The 17,628-nt window shown below is 29.5% G+C and overlaps 3 protein-coding genes across 3 annotated transcripts; all 3 read left to right on the top strand.

The window, feature by feature from the left end:
• The first annotated feature begins 493 nt into the window (after positions 1-493).
• On the top strand, positions 494-4,724 carry LOC138935830 (CTP synthase-like). Its single transcript, XM_070300659.1, has 10 exons — positions 494-659; positions 2,108-2,278; positions 2,385-2,470; positions 2,613-2,744; positions 2,920-3,084; positions 3,212-3,499; positions 3,602-3,690; positions 3,773-4,071; positions 4,195-4,302; positions 4,468-4,724. Exons 1-10 carry the CDS (start codon positions 494-496, stop codon positions 4,722-4,724), a joined length of 1,761 nt encoding a protein of 586 aa, XP_070156760.1.
• A 1,794-nt stretch (positions 4,725-6,518) lies between these two features.
• LOC138935829 (CTP synthase 1-like) lies at positions 6,519-11,031 on the top strand. Its single transcript, XM_070300658.1, has 11 exons — positions 6,519-6,684; positions 8,139-8,309; positions 8,416-8,501; positions 8,644-8,775; positions 8,951-9,115; positions 9,243-9,530; positions 9,633-9,721; positions 9,804-10,102; positions 10,226-10,337; positions 10,491-10,726; positions 10,931-11,031. Exons 1-11 carry the CDS (start codon positions 6,519-6,521, stop codon positions 11,029-11,031), a joined length of 1,845 nt encoding a protein of 614 aa, XP_070156759.1.
• A 1,532-nt stretch (positions 11,032-12,563) lies between these two features.
• Positions 12,564-16,786, top strand: LOC138935828 (CTP synthase-like). The gene is made up of 10 exons (XM_070300657.1): positions 12,564-12,729; positions 14,170-14,340; positions 14,447-14,532; positions 14,675-14,806; positions 14,982-15,146; positions 15,274-15,561; positions 15,664-15,752; positions 15,835-16,133; positions 16,257-16,364; positions 16,530-16,786. Exons 1-10 carry the CDS (start codon positions 12,564-12,566, stop codon positions 16,784-16,786), a joined length of 1,761 nt encoding a protein of 586 aa, XP_070156758.1.
• Positions 16,787-17,628: the final 842 nt, after the last annotated feature.

Here is a 17,628-nt window from a genome sequence, read left to right as displayed (position 1 = left end):
TTTGTATTTCTTCTTATAATTATGTTCGCCTGATATTTTACTCATATTTGAGACCTTAAATTTTTGCGGTTTGAATTTTAATTTCAAATTCATATAAAAAAATTATCTATATTAAAAGACGATACAAATGAAAGAAAGTATATAATACAAAAATTTACAAATATCTAGATATGCAACTAGTTATATGAAATCTGATTTGTCAATTCTGGACATGCACATTCTATTGGTTAGAAATTTCAATCATACACATATCTTTCTTTACTACTGAAAGTCTGTGACAAAGCTATAGCTTTGGTACTTTTACCCTATAAAAATCTTGCAGCGCGCAAGCGCGGGCATAACGCTATACTTTACATATCGTGAACCGTGATGCGATTTATACAGTGCAGTGTTAAGTTCGGTTCAATTCATATCCAAGTTGTACTGACATTTACGAACTTGTAGCGGAGTATCCATATTCATCTCAAATCATCGAGAATCAGTTAGCTAAATCATGAAGTATATTCTGGTGACCGGCGGTGTGATCAGCGGCGTGGGCAAGGGTGTCATCGCCAGCTCGTTCGGCACTATCCTCAAACACTGTAACATTCGCGTGACATCCATCAAGATTGATCCTTATATCAATATCGATGCCGGGACGTTCTCGCCCTACGAGCACGGTGAGCGCGATATTAATTTCTGCACATCATTGTGCCATAATATTTGAAAAAACAGCGGTTTTTTCGTTAGCATGTTCGACATCAATCGGTATAAAATTGAGTTCAATTTCCTGTGCTATTGATACGGGACTTTATTGCGATCGCAGCAGTTGCACGTTATTGCGTAAAGATCGCTTCTTCCGTGATTCTAGCTCCTGATTTCTCGTTTCTTAACATTACAGAAATTTTTTTTTCATTTGAATATAATTTATAAAGGGTTATACACACACACACACACGCACACACACACACACACACACACACATATATATATATATATATATATATATATACACATGTGTGTTGCGCGAGGTTTAATTCAAATCGTCTTGCCGATATTTCTATCTCTGTTTTCTGTCTATTTTTTGATTATCGATAGAAAAGAAATAAATTACAAAATTTTTTATCTGAATAAACCATACAGTTGTGTGATAAAATTGAATAAAAATCGCTAAATTAAATTCCACGATAAGTGAGTGCCTTTATGGCGGTAAAATTTTCAGCCATGTGCTTACGCCATTTTGCATGCTGCCGCCACGCTATTTAATAATTAATTAAAATTTATCGAATGAGGTCAGATGAATTTTTATAGCTATATAAAATATATATGTACACAAATAAAATTAATTACGCATATATATATATATATATATATATATATATATATATATATATGTATATATTGTATATAGTGCAATAATAGAAGAATATTCATTTTAAGCCCCAAGTTAATTTATTTTTCTATGCAAATATTCTACACTATACGAATCCATCTGAATATGTTTTTAGGCATCTTCCGGTTCTATACATGCATTTCCTACATTCAAAAAAATGTAGATAGAAAATGTAGAGCTGGAGAGAAAAAGCACAATAAAAAAAGTAACATTAAAATTGATGTTAAAATTGATGTATGTCTTATTTTTAAAAATTATATAATTATATTATATATTATTAATAAAATTAAAGTAATATAATAACATTTTTAACATTTTTTATAAAATTATATATGATTAAATTAATTGCATATAGGATCAAATTAGTACTAAATTATTTCTCATATAGTTTCAACTATTATACAGATAAAGTTTAATAATATATCTGAAACAATTAACTGTGATTGAACAATTAAAAATTATTATTGATCAACAAATTATTTTAATTATTAGAGTATAGTAATTGTTATATAAATATGTTTGCATAATTTCATTCATCCTTTAGAAATGGTTTCTAATGTCCAATGAAGCTTGATGCTTATCACCACATTCCATTGTTCAGTCAAGTAAGCGGTAAAAACATTCCTCGAAGGGAAACATCTTATGTTACTGGGTTTTTATAGACACATCCGCTGTCAGTTTTTTAATTTTGCTTATGTTACTTACTGGAAAGTTTCTGTTTACTCTGTACAACAGGAGAAGTTTATGTACTCGATGATGGTGGTGAAGTGGATCTTGATTTGGGCAATTACGAGCGTTTTCTGGATATCACTCTTCATAAGGACAATAATATAACAACGGGAAAAATTTATCAACATGTTATTACAAAAGAGAGACACGGAGATTATCTAGGAAAAACAGTACAAGGTATATCTCTATTTATATAATATCGCATATTTATATATAAGAAAGAGAAAGAGAGAGAAAAACACAATTTTTGCACAAATTAATAAAGATTGATATTATTTTTTAGTTGTACCTCACATCACTGATGCTATTCAGGAGTGGGTGGAAAGAGTTGCGAATCAGTCTGTAACAGAAGATGGAGCTAAACCAGAGGTATTGCTAATAATATGAATTATTATAATATATAATGTTACATAATTCCATAAGATATGTAAAAATATTAATTTACATAATATTCTTTATATATTTGTGATATATAATTCTAATTACATAATTTATTAATAATGCTTTACAGGTTTGCATAGTGGAATTAGGTGGCACAATAGGCGACATAGAGGGGATGCCGTTTGTAGAAGCATTTAGGCAATTTCAATTTAGAGTGAAGAAAGAAAACTTCTGTGTTGCCCATGTGTCTTTAGTGCCGCAGGTAACTGCGTTACATGCCTACAATCTTTACACACAGGTTACATTCTCGTTTACATATCTCTTCTATATTTTATGTGCATACAATAATAAATGCATAATTAATTTTTGTGAAACTCCCTAAACGTTTTTGTGAAGATAATTTCTGAGTAATTATTGAGATATAAAATACTTTTTAGCCAAAATCAACGGGTGAACCCAAGACGAAACCAATGCAATCTAGTGTGAGGGAGTTACGTGGATTAGGTTTATCACCCGATCTAATAGTTTGTAGATCGGAAACGCCTATTGGCAATTCTGCCAAAGAAAAAATTTCAAATTTCTGTCATGTCGCTCCAGAGCAGGTAATTATCATAAATATTTTTAATGAAGAAATAAACTGTATCGTAATTGATTAATTAAAATTGTTAATGTTTGAAAGTAAGTAATTAATTGATATCAACATTAAGTGACATCAAATATTTTGATCAGGTTATCACTATTCACGACTTAACATCCATATATCGAGTACCACTTCTTATGGAATATCAAGGCGTTATAGAGTTTCTCAATAATCGATTGCAACTGAATATCGGAATACCGCGTCCGCGTTTCTTCATGCGAAAATGGCGAGATTTAGCTGATCGCGTGGATCATTTGCGGAAAGATGTTAACATCGCTCTAGTGGGCAAATATACAAAACTCGAGGATTCCTACGCTTCTGTTACAAAAGCGTTGCAACATGCTGCCATTGAGGCCGGTTATAAATTGAAATTGACGGTACTGTGTCGTAATTATTTGAAATATATATAATTTTATACATATTACATAATCATATTGTACTATTATTTTTTGAATGATTATGCAATAATATTATTGCAGTTTATTGAAGCTGCTAATCTAGAGCAGATTACATTAATGGAAAATCCAGTCTTGTATCATGAGGCTTGGCAACAGCTTTGTAAAAGCAGGTAAATATTTCAATATATTTTTATGGTTCTGTACTTCTCTTATATCCATAATTTTTAATGAAGATACATTTGTTGTGTTTAGTGGCATTATTGTACCAGGTGGCTTCGGTAAAAGAGGATTGGAAGGAAAGATGGAGGCCTGTCGATGGTGTAGAACAAACAACAAACCGTTTCTCGGCATCTGTCTGGGTCTACAAGCGGCAGTCATTGAATTCGCGCGAAACGTATTGAATCTCCAATCGGCGAACTCTACAGAAATTGATCCACATACTAGTAGTCCTGTGGTAATAGACATGCCAGAGCACAATCAGGGAATTATGGGGGGAACTATGAGGCTTGGCAAAAGACAAACGCGTTTCTGTAACAATAATTCTGTCCTAAGTAAGTACCAGAATCCATGTTTCAACTTGAGATCAATTTTCTTTTTTCAATGCCACAATATATGATATATTCTTAATATATATATATATATATATTATTTTATTTTTATATTTTTCTGTACAGAGAAATTGTATGACAATAAAGATGTCATAGAAGAAAGACATAGGCATAGATATGAAATAAATCCGGATTATGTTCCAGATTTAGAAGCAGCTGGTTTAAAATTTGTAGGTGAGTTATATTGCATTTTTTCACACACAATAAAGTTATAGTTTTGGTAAATATAATAGACAATCTTAATTATACATAATTGAGATAATACAATATATATATATATATATATATATATATATATATATATATATACTCTATATAGTCTAACATTTTGTTTAATAGGTCGTGATGACGATGAAAATATACGAATGGAAATCGCCGAATTGGAAGGACATAGTTATTATGTAGCTACGCAGTTTCATCCTGAGTATCTATCAAGGCCTTTAAAACCCTCACCGCCGTTCCTCGGTTTAATTTTAGCCAGTGTAGACAAACTGAAGTATTATGTAGCACGAGGATGTAAATTTTCACCTCGCCAACAGAGCGATAATGAATCAGGTAATAATGAAATAACTAGAAAAAGATATATAAAAAAATAAAAATTTATATTAAATTAACGTAATTAGTATAATTAATATATATTAATATAATTGCGCGCACACACATATATGCAAAATGTATGTTTAATGTAAAAATTAGACATAATTTCAATTTGCATGCAAATTTCTCCAACTTACTCATTTGTCATGTTGATTGTTACAGACGATGACTACATGTTGGAGAAAGTGTCAAAATTGCAGTTGTCTAGTAATGCAAGTAGAAGTGGTAGTAATATTACAGAACTCAATGATACTTTGCATTGAGTGAAATTTTATTATCGCAAATTTATTTTGTATCATTCCATTTTCCTATAATCTGATCCACATGTCTTTCTCTAGTCTTACATAATTCATGATTAAAAATTGAAACATAATAAATACATGAATATGTGATAAGTATATATTTGTACAATATATATATATATATATATTAATAATATAAATTTAAATCTTGCTATAACTGAAAACAGAAGTTAGAATCCTAATATAGCTTACAAGCAGCAACAACTATAAATACAAATATATAATTTATGATAACTTTAGGAATGAGTCTGTATCTCATATAAGTTACTATGAAATCTCATGTTTTGGTTAAATATATATATGTAAACAGGTTCTTATAGAAAATAGATTTCATCATTTTAATACATCGTCTTATACCAGAGATTTAAATTTATATAATTTTAATAAGTTAAAATGTTATGAGGGAATAAATAGTGTTTATGATATTATAATACACTATTTCAATTGTAAGTCTGCAGTATTCAAACTACATTTTTTATATCGACAAACTAATTTTTTATACGTACAAAGTATTCAGGATGAGGGATAGAGAGAGTGTCCCGAAATATTATAATTTTATTATAATCTCATGTATATCAAACAATTGTTATATTGTACATAATGTATAATGTAGTAGTGTATACCTAATACGAATTTTATTAGATATTATAAGTTTTATATTTTGTAATAAATTATGTCATGTTTAAACGTAAAAATTTCTTGTATGTTTGTATGTATTGATAAAAATATTAATATGTTTCAGATCAAATGAAATATATATGTATATGTGAATCTAGATTTTAAAGATTTAATTTAATTATATACAAGCCGAAATCATAATCTCTTTCTAAAAACATGATTTGTCTTTTATAAATTATATAATGATTATAAAGATTCTTTGAATTATAGCGACAATTAACTTATCATAGTCTAGTCTAGTCTTGTTGATATAATATTAACGAAAAAAGATAATTAATAAAATTAAAATGTTTGAAATATTGCAAAACTTAAAATTTTAATTTGTATTTCTTCTTATAATTATGTTCGCCTGATATTTTACTCATATTTGAGACCTTAAATTTTTGCGGTTTGAATTTTAATTTCAAATTCATATAAAAAAATTATCTATATTAAAAGACGATACAAATGAAAGAAAGTATATAATACAAAAATTTACAAATATCTAGATATGCAACTAGTTATATGAAATCTGATTTGTCAATTCTGGACATGCACATTCTATTGGTTAGAAATTTCACTCATACACATATCTTTCTTTACTACTGAAAGTCTGTGACAAAGCTATAGCTTTGGTACTTTTACCCTATAAAAATCTTGCAGCGCGCAAGCGCGGGCATAACGCTATACTTTACATATCGTGAACCGTGATGCGATTTATACAGTGCAGTGTTAAGTTCGGTTCAATTCATATCCAAGTTGTACTGACATTTACGAACTTGTAGCGGAGTATCCATATTCATCTCAAATCATCGAGAATCAGTTAGCTAAATCATGAAGTATATTCTGGTGACCGGCGGTGTGATCAGCGGCGTGGGCAAGGGTGTCATCGCCAGCTCGTTCGGCACTATCCTCAAACACTGTAACATTCGCGTGACATCCATCAAGATTGATCCTTATATCAATATCGATGCCGGGACGTTCTCGCCCTACGAGCACGGTGAGCGCGATATTAATTTCTGCACATCATTGTGCCATAATATTTGAAAAAACAGCGGTTTTTTCGTTAGCATGTTCGACATCAATCGGTATAAAATTGAGTTCAATTTCCTGTGCTATTGATACGGGACTTTATTGCGATCGCAGCAGTTGCACGTTATTGCGTAAAGATCGCTTCTTCCGTGATTCTAGCTCCTGATTTCTCGTTTCTTAACATTACAGAAATTTTTTTTTCATTTGAATATAATTTATAAAGGGTTATACACACACACACACACGCACGCACACACACACACACACACACATATATATATATATATATATATATATACACATGTGTGTTGCGCGAGGTTTAATTCAAATCGTCTTGCCGATATTTCTATCTCTGTTTTCTGTCTATTTTTTGATTATCGATAGAAAAGAAATAAATTACAAAATTTTTTATCTGAATAAACCATACAGTTGTGTGATAAAATTGAATAAAAATCGCTAAATTAAATTCCACGATAAGTGAGTGCCTTTATGGCGGTAAAATTTTCAGCCATGTGCTTACGCCATTTTGCATGCTGCCGCCACGCTATTTAATAATTAATTAAGATTTATCGAATGAGGTCAGATGAATTTTTATAGCTATATAAAATATATATGTACACAAATAAAATTAATTACGCATATATATATATATATATATATATATATATATATATATATATATATATATGTATATATTGTATATAGTGCAATAATAGAAGAATATTCATTTTAAGCCCCAAGTTAATTTATTTTTCTATGCAAATATTCTACACTATACGAATCCATCTGAATATGTTTTTAGGCATCTTCCGGTTCTATACATGCATTTCCTACATTCAAAAAAATGTAGATAGAAAATGTAGAGCTGGAGAGAAAAAGCACAATAAAAAAAGTAACATTAAAATTGATGTTAAAATTGATGTATGTCTTATTTTTAAAAATTATATAATTATATTATATATTATTAATAAAATTAAAGTAATATAATAACATTTTTAACATTTTTTATAAAATTATATATGATTAAATTAATTGCATATAGGATCAAATTAGTACTAAATTATTTTTCATATAGTTTCAACTATTATACAGATAAAGTTTAATAATATATCTGAAACAATTAACTGTGATTGAACAATTAAAAATTATTATTGATCAACAAATTATTTTAATTATTAGAGTATAGTAATTGTTATATAAATATGTTTGCATAATTTCATTCATCCTTTAGAAATGGTTTCTAATGTCCAATGAAGCTTGATGCTTATCACCACATTCCATTGTTCAGTCAAGTAAGCGGTAAAAACATTCCTCGAAGGAAAACATCTTATGTTACTGGGTTTTTATAGACACATCCGCTGTCAGTTTTTTAATTTTGCTTATGTTACTTACTGGAAAGTTTCTGTTTACTCTGTACAACAGGAGAAGTTTATGTACTCGATGATGGTGGTGAAGTGGATCTTGATTTGGGCAATTACGAGCGTTTTCTGGATATCACTCTTCATAAGGACAATAATATAACAACGGGAAAAATTTATCAACATGTTATTACAAAAGAGAGACACGGAGATTATCTAGGAAAAACAGTACAAGGTATGTCTCTATTTATATAATATCGCATATTTATATATAAGAAAGAGAAAGAGAGAGAAAAACACAATTTTTGCACAAATTAATAAAGATTGATATTATTTTTTAGTTGTACCTCACATCACTGATGCTATTCAGGAGTGGGTGGAAAGAGTTGCGAATCAGTCTGTAACAGAAGATGGAGCTAAACCAGAGGTATTGCTAATAATATGAATTATTATAATATATAATGTTACATAATTCCATAAGATATGTAAAAATATTAATTTACATAATATTCTTTATATATTTGTGATATATAATTCTAATTACATAATTTATTAATAATGCTTTACAGGTTTGCATAGTGGAATTAGGTGGCACAATAGGCGACATAGAGGGGATGCCGTTTGTAGAAGCATTTAGGCAATTTCAATTTAGAGTGAAGAAAGAAAACTTCTGTGTTGCCCATGTGTCTTTAGTGCCGCAGGTAACTGCGTTACATGCCTACAATCTTTACACACAGGTTACATTCTCGTTTACATATCTCTTCTATATTTTATGTGCATACAATAATAAATGCATAATTAATTTTTGTGAAACTCCCTAAACGTTTTTGTGAAGATAATTTCTGAGTAATTATTGAGATATAAAATACTTTTTAGCCAAAATCAACGGGTGAACCCAAGACGAAACCAACGCAATCTAGTGTGAGGGAGTTACGTGGATTAGGTTTATCACCCGATCTAATAGTTTGTAGATCGGAAACGCCTATTGGCAATTCTGCCAAAGAAAAAATTTCAAATTTCTGTCATGTCGCTCCAGAGCAGGTAATTATCATAAATATTTTTAATGAAGAAATAAACTGTATCGTAATTGATTAATTAAAATTGTTAATGTTTGAAAGTAAGTAATTAATTGATATCAACATTAAGTGACATCAAATATTTTGATCAGGTTATCACTATTCACGACTTAACATCCATATATCGAGTACCACTTCTTATGGAATATCAAGGCGTTATAGAGTTTCTCAATAATCGATTGCAACTGAATATCGGAATACCGCGTCCGCGTTTCTTCATGCGAAAATGGCGAGATTTAGCTGATCGCGTGGATCATTTGCGGAAAGATGTTAACATCGCTCTAGTGGGCAAATATACAAAACTCGAGGATTCCTACGCTTCTGTTACAAAAGCGTTGCAACATGCTGCCATTGAGGCCGGTTATAAATTGAAATTGACGGTACTGTGTCGTAATTATTTGAAATATATATAATTTTATACATATTACATAATCATATTGTACTATTATTTTTTGAATGATTATGCAATAATATTATTGCAGTTTATTGAAGCTGCTAATCTAGAGCAAATTACATTAATGGAAAATCCAGTCTTGTATCATGAGGCTTGGCAACAGCTTTGTAAAAGCAGGTAAATATTTCAATATATTTTTATGGTTCTGTACTTCTCTTATATCCATAATTTTTAATGAAGATACATTTGTTGTGTTTAGTGGCATTATTGTACCAGGTGGCTTCGGTAAAAGAGGATTGGAAGGAAAGATGGAGGCCTGTCGATGGTGTAGAACAAACAACAAACCGTTTCTCGGCATCTGTCTGGGTCTACAAGCGGCAGTCATTGAATTCGCGCGAAACGTATTGAATCTCCAATCGGCGAACTCTACAGAAATTGATCCACATACTAGTAGTCCTGTGGTAATAGACATGCCAGAGCACAATCAGGGAATTATGGGGGGAACTATGAGGCTTGGCAAAAGACAAACGCGTTTCTGTAACAATAATTCTGTCCTAAGTAAGTACCAGAATCCATGTTTCAACTTGAGATCAATTTTCTTTTTTCAATGCCACAATATATGATATATTCTTAATATATATATATATATATATTATTTTATTTTTATATTTTTCTGTACAGAGAAATTGTATGACAATAAAGATGTCATAGAAGAAAGACATAGGCATAGATATGAAATAAATCCGGCTTATGTTCCAGATTTAGAAGCAGCTGGTTTAAAATTTGTAGGTGAGTTATATTGCATTTTTTCACACACAATAAAGTTATAGTTTTGGTAAATATAATAGACAATCTTAATTATACATAATTGAGATAATACAATATATATATATATATATATATATATATATATATATATATATATATATATATATACTCTATATAGTCTAACATTTTGTTTAATAGGTCGTGATGACGATGAAAATATACGAATGGAAATCGCCGAATTGGAAGGACATAGTTATTATGTAGCTACGCAGTTTCATCCTGAGTATCTATCAAGGCCTTTAAAACCCTCACCGCCGTTCCTCGGTTTAATTTTAGCCAGTGTAGACAAACTGAAGTATTATGTAGCACGAGGATGTAAATTTTCACCTCGCCAACAGAGCGATAATGAATCAGGTAATAATGAAATAACTAGAAAAAGATATATAAAAAAATAAAAATTTATATTAAATTAACGTAATTAGTATAATTAATATATATTAATATAATTGCGCGCACACACATATATGCAAAATGTATGTTTAATGTAAAAATTAGACATAATTTCAATTTGCATGCAAATTTCTCCAACTTACTCATTTGTCATGTTGATTGTTACAGACGATGACTACATGTTGGAGAAAGTGTCAAAATTGCAGTTGTCTAGTAATGCAAGTAGAAGTGGTAGTAATATTACAGAACTCAATGATACTTTGCATTGAGTGAAATTTTATTATCGCAAATTTATTTTGTATCATTCCATTTTCCTATAATCTGATCCACATGTCTTTCTCTAGTCTTACATAATTCATGATTAAAAATTGAAACATAATAAATACATGAATATGTGATAAGTATATATTTGTACAATATATATATATATATATATATTAATAATATAAATTTAAATCTTGCTATAACTGAAAACAGAAGTTAGAATCCTAATATAGCTTACAAGCAGCAACAACTATAAATACAAATATATAATTTATGATAACTTTAGGAATGAGTCTGTATCTCATATAAGTTACTATGAAATCTCATGTTTTGGTTAAATATATATATGTAAACAGGTTCTTATAGAAAATAGATTTCATCATTTTAATACATCGTCTTATACCAGAGATTTAAATTTATATAATTTTAATAAGTTAAAATGTTATGAGGGAATAAATAGTGTTTATGATATTATAATACACTATTTCAATTGTAAGTCTGCAGTATTCAAACTACATTTTTTATATCGACAAACTAATTTTTTATACGTACAAAGTATTCAGGATGAGGGATAGAGAGAGTGTCCCGAAATATTATAATTTTATTATAATCTCATGTATATCAAACAATTGTTATATTGTACATAATGTATAATGTAGTAGTGTATACCTAATACGAATTTTATTAGATATTATAAGTTTTATATTTTGTAATAAATTATGTCATGTTTAAACGTAAAAATTTCTTGTATGTTTGTATGTATTGATAAAAATATTAATATGTTTCAGATCAAATGAAATATATATGTATATGTGAATCTAGATTTTAAAGATTTAATTTAATTATATACAAGCCGAAATCATAATCTCTTTCTAAAAACATGATTTGTCTTTTATAAATTATATAATGATTATAAAGATTCTTTGAATTATAGCGACAATTAACTTATCATAGTCTAGTCTAGTCTTGTTGATATAATATTAACGAAAAAAGATAATTAATAAAATTAAAATGTTTGAAATATTGCAAAACTTAAAATTTTAATTTGTATTTCTTCTTATAATTATGTTCGCCTGATATTTTACTCATATTTGAGACCTTAAATTTTTGCGGTTTGAATTTTAATTTCAAATTCATATAAAAAAATTATCTATATTAAAAGACGATACAAATGAAAGAAAGTATATAATACAAAAATTTACAAATATCTAGATATGCAACTAGTTATATGAAATCTGATTTGTCAATTCTGGACATGCACATTCTATTGGTTAGAAATTTCACTCATACACATATCTTTCTTTACTACTGAAAGTCTGTGACAAAGCTATAGCTTTGGTACTTTTACCCTATAAAAATCTTGCAGCGCGCAAGCGCGGGCATAACGCTATACTTTACATATCGTGAACCGTGATGCGATTTATACAGTGCAGTGTTAAGTTCGGTTCAATTCATATCCAAGTTGTACTGACATTTACGAACTTGTAGCGGAGTATCCATATTCATCTCAAATCATCGAGAATCAGTTAGCTAAATCATGAAGTATATTCTGGTGACCGGCGGTGTGATCAGCGGCGTGGGCAAGGGTGTCATCGCCAGCTCGTTCGGCACTATCCTCAAACACTGTAACATTCGCGTGACATCCATCAAGATTGATCCTTATATCAATATCGATGCCGGGACGTTCTCGCCCTACGAGCACGGTGAGCGCGATATTAATTTCTGCACATCATTGTGCCATAATATTTGAAAAAACAGCGGTTTTTTCGTTAGCATGTTCGACATCAATCGGTATAAAATTGAGTTCAATTTCCTGTGCTATTGATACGGGACTTTATTGCGATCGCAGCAGTTGCACGTTATTGCGTAAAGATCGCTTCTTCCGTGATTCTAGCTCTTGATTTCTCGTTTCTTAACATTACAGAAATTTTTTTTTCATTTGAATATAATTTATAAAGGGTTATACACACACACACACACGCACACACACACACACACACACACACATATATATATATATATATATACACATGTGTGTTGCGCGAGGTTTAATTCAAATCGTCTTGCCGATATTTCTATCACTGTTTTCTGTCTATTTTTTGATTATCGATAGAAAAGAAATAAATTACAAAATTTTTTATCTGAATAAACCATACAGTTGTGTGATAAAATTGAATAAAAATCGCTAAATTAAATTCCACGATAAGTGAGTGCCTTTATGGCGGTAAAATTTTCAGCCATGTGCTTACGCCATTTTGCATGCTGCCGCCACGCTATTTAATAATTAATTAAGATTTATCGAATGAGGTCAGATGAATTTTTATAGCTATATAAAATATATATGTACACAAATAAAATTAATTACGCATATATATATATATATATATATATATATATATATATATATATGTATATATTGTATATAGTGCAATAATAGAAGAATATTCATTTTAAGCCCCAAGTTAATTTATTTTTCTACGCAAATATTCTACACTATACGAATCCATCTGAATATGTTTTTAGGCATCTTCCGGTTCTATACATGCATTTCCTACATTCAAAAAAATGTAGATAGAAAATGTAGAGCTGGAGAGAAAAAGCACAATAAAAAAAGTAACATTAAAATTGATGTTAAAATTGATGTATGTCTTATTTTTAAAAATTATATAATTATATTATATATTATTAATAAAATTAAAGTAATATAATAACATTTTTAACATTTTTTATAAAATTATATATGATTAAATTAATTGCATATAGGATCAAATTAGTACTAAATTATTTCTCATATAGTTTCAACTATTATACAGATAAAGTTTAATAATATATCTGAAACAATTAACTGTGATTGAACAATTAAAAATTATTATTGATCAACAAATTATTTTAATTATTAGAGTATAGTAATTGTTATATAAATATGTTTGCATAATTTCATTCATCCTTTAGAAATGGTTTCTAATGTCCAATGAAGCTTGATGCTTATCACCACATTCCATTGTTCAGTCAAGTAAGCGGTAAAAACATTCCTCGAAGGGAAACATCTTATGTTACTGGGTTTTTATAGACACATCCGCTGTCAGTTTTTTAATTTTGCTTATGTTACTTACTGGAAAGTTTCTGTTTACTCTGTACAACAGGAGAAGTTTATGTACTCGATGATGGTGGTGAAGTGGATCTTGATTTGGGCAATTACGAGCGTTTTCTGGATATCACTCTTCATAAGGACAATAATATAACAACGGGAAAAATTTATCAACATGTTATTACAAAAGAGAGACACGGAGATTATCTAGGAAAAACAGTACAAGGTATATCTCTATTTATATAATATCGCATATTTATATATAAGAAAGAGAAAGAGAGAGAAAAACACAATTTTTGCACAAATTAATAAAGATTGATATTATTTTTTAGTTGTACCTCACATCACTGATGCTATTCAGGAGTGGGTGGAAAGAGTTGCGAATCAGTCTGTAACAGAAGATGGAGCTAAACCAGAGGTATTGCTAATAATATGAATTATTATAATATATAATGTTACATAATTCCATAAGATATGTAAAAATATTAATTTACATAATATTCTTTATATATTTGTGATATATAATTCTAATTACATAATTTATTAATAATGCTTTACAGGTTTGCATAGTGGAATTAGGTGGCACAATAGGCGACATAGAGGGGATGCCGTTTGTAGAAGCATTTAGGCAATTTCAATTTAGAGTGAAGAAAGAAAACTTCTGTGTTGCCCATGTGTCTTTAGTGCCGCAGGTAACTGCGTTACATGCCTACAATCTTTACACACAGGTTACATTCTCGTTTACATATCTCTTCTATATTTTATGTGCATACAATAATAAATGCATAATTAATTTTTGTGAAACTCCCTAAACGTTTTTGTGAAGATAATTTCTGAGTAATTATTGAGATATAAAATACTTTTTAGCCAAAATCAACGGGTGAACCCAAGACGAAACCAATGCAATCTAGTGTGAGGGAGTTACGTGGATTAGGTTTATCACCCGATCTAATAGTTTGTAGATCGGAAACGCCTATTGGCAATTCTGCCAAAGAAAAAATTTCAAATTTCTGTCATGTCGCTCCAGAGCAGGTAATTATCATAAATATTTTTAATGAAGAAATAAACTGTATCGTAATTGATTAATTAAAATTGTTAATGTTTGAAAGTAAGTAATTAATTGATATCAACATTAAGTGACATCAAATATTTTGATCAGGTTATCACTATTCACGACTTAACATCCATATATCGAGTACCACTTCTTATGGAATATCAAGGCGTTATAGAGTTTCTCAATAATCGATTGCAACTGAATATCGGAATACCGCGTCCGCGTTTCTTCATGCGAAAATGGCGAGATTTAGCTGATCGCGTGGATCATTTGCGGAAAGATGTTAACATCGCTCTAGTGGGCAAATATACAAAACTCGAGGATTCCTACGCTTCTGTTACAAAAGCGTTGCAACATGCTGCCATTGAGGCCGGTTATAAATTGAAATTGACGGTACTGTGTCGTAATTATTTGAAATATATATAATTTTATACATATTACATAATCATATTGTACTATTATTTTTTGAATGATTATGCAATAATATTATTGCAGTTTATTGAAGCTGCTAATCTAGAGCAGATTACATTAATGGAAAATCCAGTCTTGTATCATGAGGCTTGGCAACAGCTTTGTAAAAGCAGGTAAATATTTCAATATATTTTTATGGTTCTGTACTTCTCTTATATCCATAATTTTTAATGAAGATACATTTGTTGTGTTTAGTGGCATTATTGTACCAGGTGGCTTCGGTAAAAGAGGATTGGAAGGAAAGATGGAGGCCTGTCGATGGTGTAGAACAAACAACAAACCGTTTCTCGGCATCTGTCTGGGTCTACAAGCGGCAGTCATTGAATTCGCGCGAAACGTATTGAATCTCCAATCGGCGAACTCTACAGAAATTGATCCACATACTAGTAGTCCTGTGGTAATAGACATGCCAGAGCACAATCAGGGAATTATGGGGGGAACTATGAGGCTTGGCAAAAGACAAACGCGTTTCTGTAACAATAATTCTGTCCTAAGTAAGTACCAGAATCCATGTTTCAACTTGAGATCAATTTTCTTTTTTCAATGCCACAATATATGATATATTCTTAATATATATATATATATATATTATTTTATTTTTATATTTTTCTGTACAGAGAAATTGTATGACAATAAAGATGTCATAGAAGAAAGACATAGGCATAGATATGAAATAAATCCGGATTATGTTCCAGATTTAGAAGCAGCTGGTTTAAAATTTGTAGGTGAGTTATATTGCATTTTTTCACACACAATAAAGTTATAGTTTTGGTAAATATAATAGACAATCTTAATTATACATAATTGAGATAATACAATATATATATATATATATATATATATATATATATATATATATACTCTATATAGTCTAACATTTTGTTTAATAGGTCGTGATGACGATGAAAATATACGAATGGAAATCGCCGAATTGGAAGGACATAGTTATTATGTAGCTACGCAGTTTCATCCTGAGTATCTATCAAGGCCTTTAAAACCCTCACCGCCGTTCCTCGGTTTAATTTTAGCCAGTGTAGACAAACTGAAGTATTATGTAGCACGAGGATGTAAATTTTCACCTCGCCAACAGAGCGATAATGAATCAGGTAATAATGAAATAACTAGAAAAAGATATATAAAAAAATAAAAATTTATATTAAATTAACGTAATTAGTATAATTAATATATATTAATATAATTGCGCGCACACACATATATGCAAAATGTATGTTTAATGTAAAAATTAGACATAATTTCAATTTGCATGCAAATTTCTCCAACTTACTCATTTGTCATGTTGATTGTTACAGACGATGACTACATGTTGGAGAAAGTGTCAAAATTGCAGTTGTCTAGTAATGCAAGTAGAAGTGGTAGTAATATTACAGAACTCAATGATACTTTGCATTGAGTGAAATTTTATTATCGCAAATTTATTTTGTATCATTCCATTTTCCTATAATCTGATCCACATGTCTTTCTCTAGTCTTACATAATTCATGATTAAAAATTGAAACATAATAAATACATGAATATGTGATAAGTATATATTTGTACAATATATATATATATATATATTAATAATATAAATTTAAATCTTGCTATAACTGAAAACAGAAGTTAGAATCCTAATATAGCTTACAAGCAGCAACAACTATAAATACAAATATATAATTTATGATAACTTTAGGAATGAGTCTGTATCTCATATAAGTTACTATGAAATCTCATGTTTTGGTTAAATATATATATGTAAACAGGTTCTTATAGAAAATAGATTTCATCATTTTAATACATCGTCTTATACCAGAGATTTAAATTTATATAATTTTAATAAGTTAAAATGTTATGAGGGAATAAATAGTGTTTATGATATTATAATACACTATTTCAATTGTAAGTCTGCAGTATTCAAACTACATTTTTTATATCGACAAACTAATTTTTTATACGTACAAAGTATTCAGGATGAGGGATAGAGAGAGTGTC

The sequence above is a fragment of the Polyergus mexicanus genome, unplaced genomic scaffold (assembly GCF_030449975.1).
Source record: "Polyergus mexicanus isolate NDT 795.1 unplaced genomic scaffold, iyPolMexi1.0 SCAF_8, whole genome shotgun sequence".
NCBI classification, from domain to species: domain Eukaryota; kingdom Metazoa; phylum Arthropoda; class Insecta; order Hymenoptera; family Formicidae; genus Polyergus; species Polyergus mexicanus.
Note: the sequence above shows the minus strand (reverse complement) of the source record. Positions and strands in the feature narration are given on the sequence as shown.

Coding starts and splice junctions, on each gene's coding strand:
- LOC138935829 (XM_070300658.1), top strand. CDS start 6,519: ATGAAGTATATTCTGGTGACCGGCGGTGTGATCAGCGGCGTGGGCAAG. Junction 9,531..9,632: donor GTTATAAATTGAAATTGACG/GTACTGTGTCGT, acceptor ATATTATTGCAG/TTTATTGAAGCTGCTAATCT. Junction 10,103..10,225: donor TAACAATAATTCTGTCCTAA/GTAAGTACCAGA, acceptor TTTTCTGTACAG/AGAAATTGTATGACAATAAA.
- LOC138935828 (XM_070300657.1), top strand. CDS start 12,564: ATGAAGTATATTCTGGTGACCGGCGGTGTGATCAGCGGCGTGGGCAAG. Junction 14,341..14,446: donor TCTAGGAAAAACAGTACAAG/GTATATCTCTAT, acceptor ATTATTTTTTAG/TTGTACCTCACATCACTGAT. Junction 15,147..15,273: donor GTCATGTCGCTCCAGAGCAG/GTAATTATCATA, acceptor TATTTTGATCAG/GTTATCACTATTCACGACTT.
- LOC138935830 (XM_070300659.1), top strand. CDS start 494: ATGAAGTATATTCTGGTGACCGGCGGTGTGATCAGCGGCGTGGGCAAG. Junction 3,691..3,772: donor CAACAGCTTTGTAAAAGCAG/GTAAATATTTCA, acceptor TGTTGTGTTTAG/TGGCATTATTGTACCAGGTG. Junction 4,303..4,467: donor AGCTGGTTTAAAATTTGTAG/GTGAGTTATATT, acceptor TTTGTTTAATAG/GTCGTGATGACGATGAAAAT.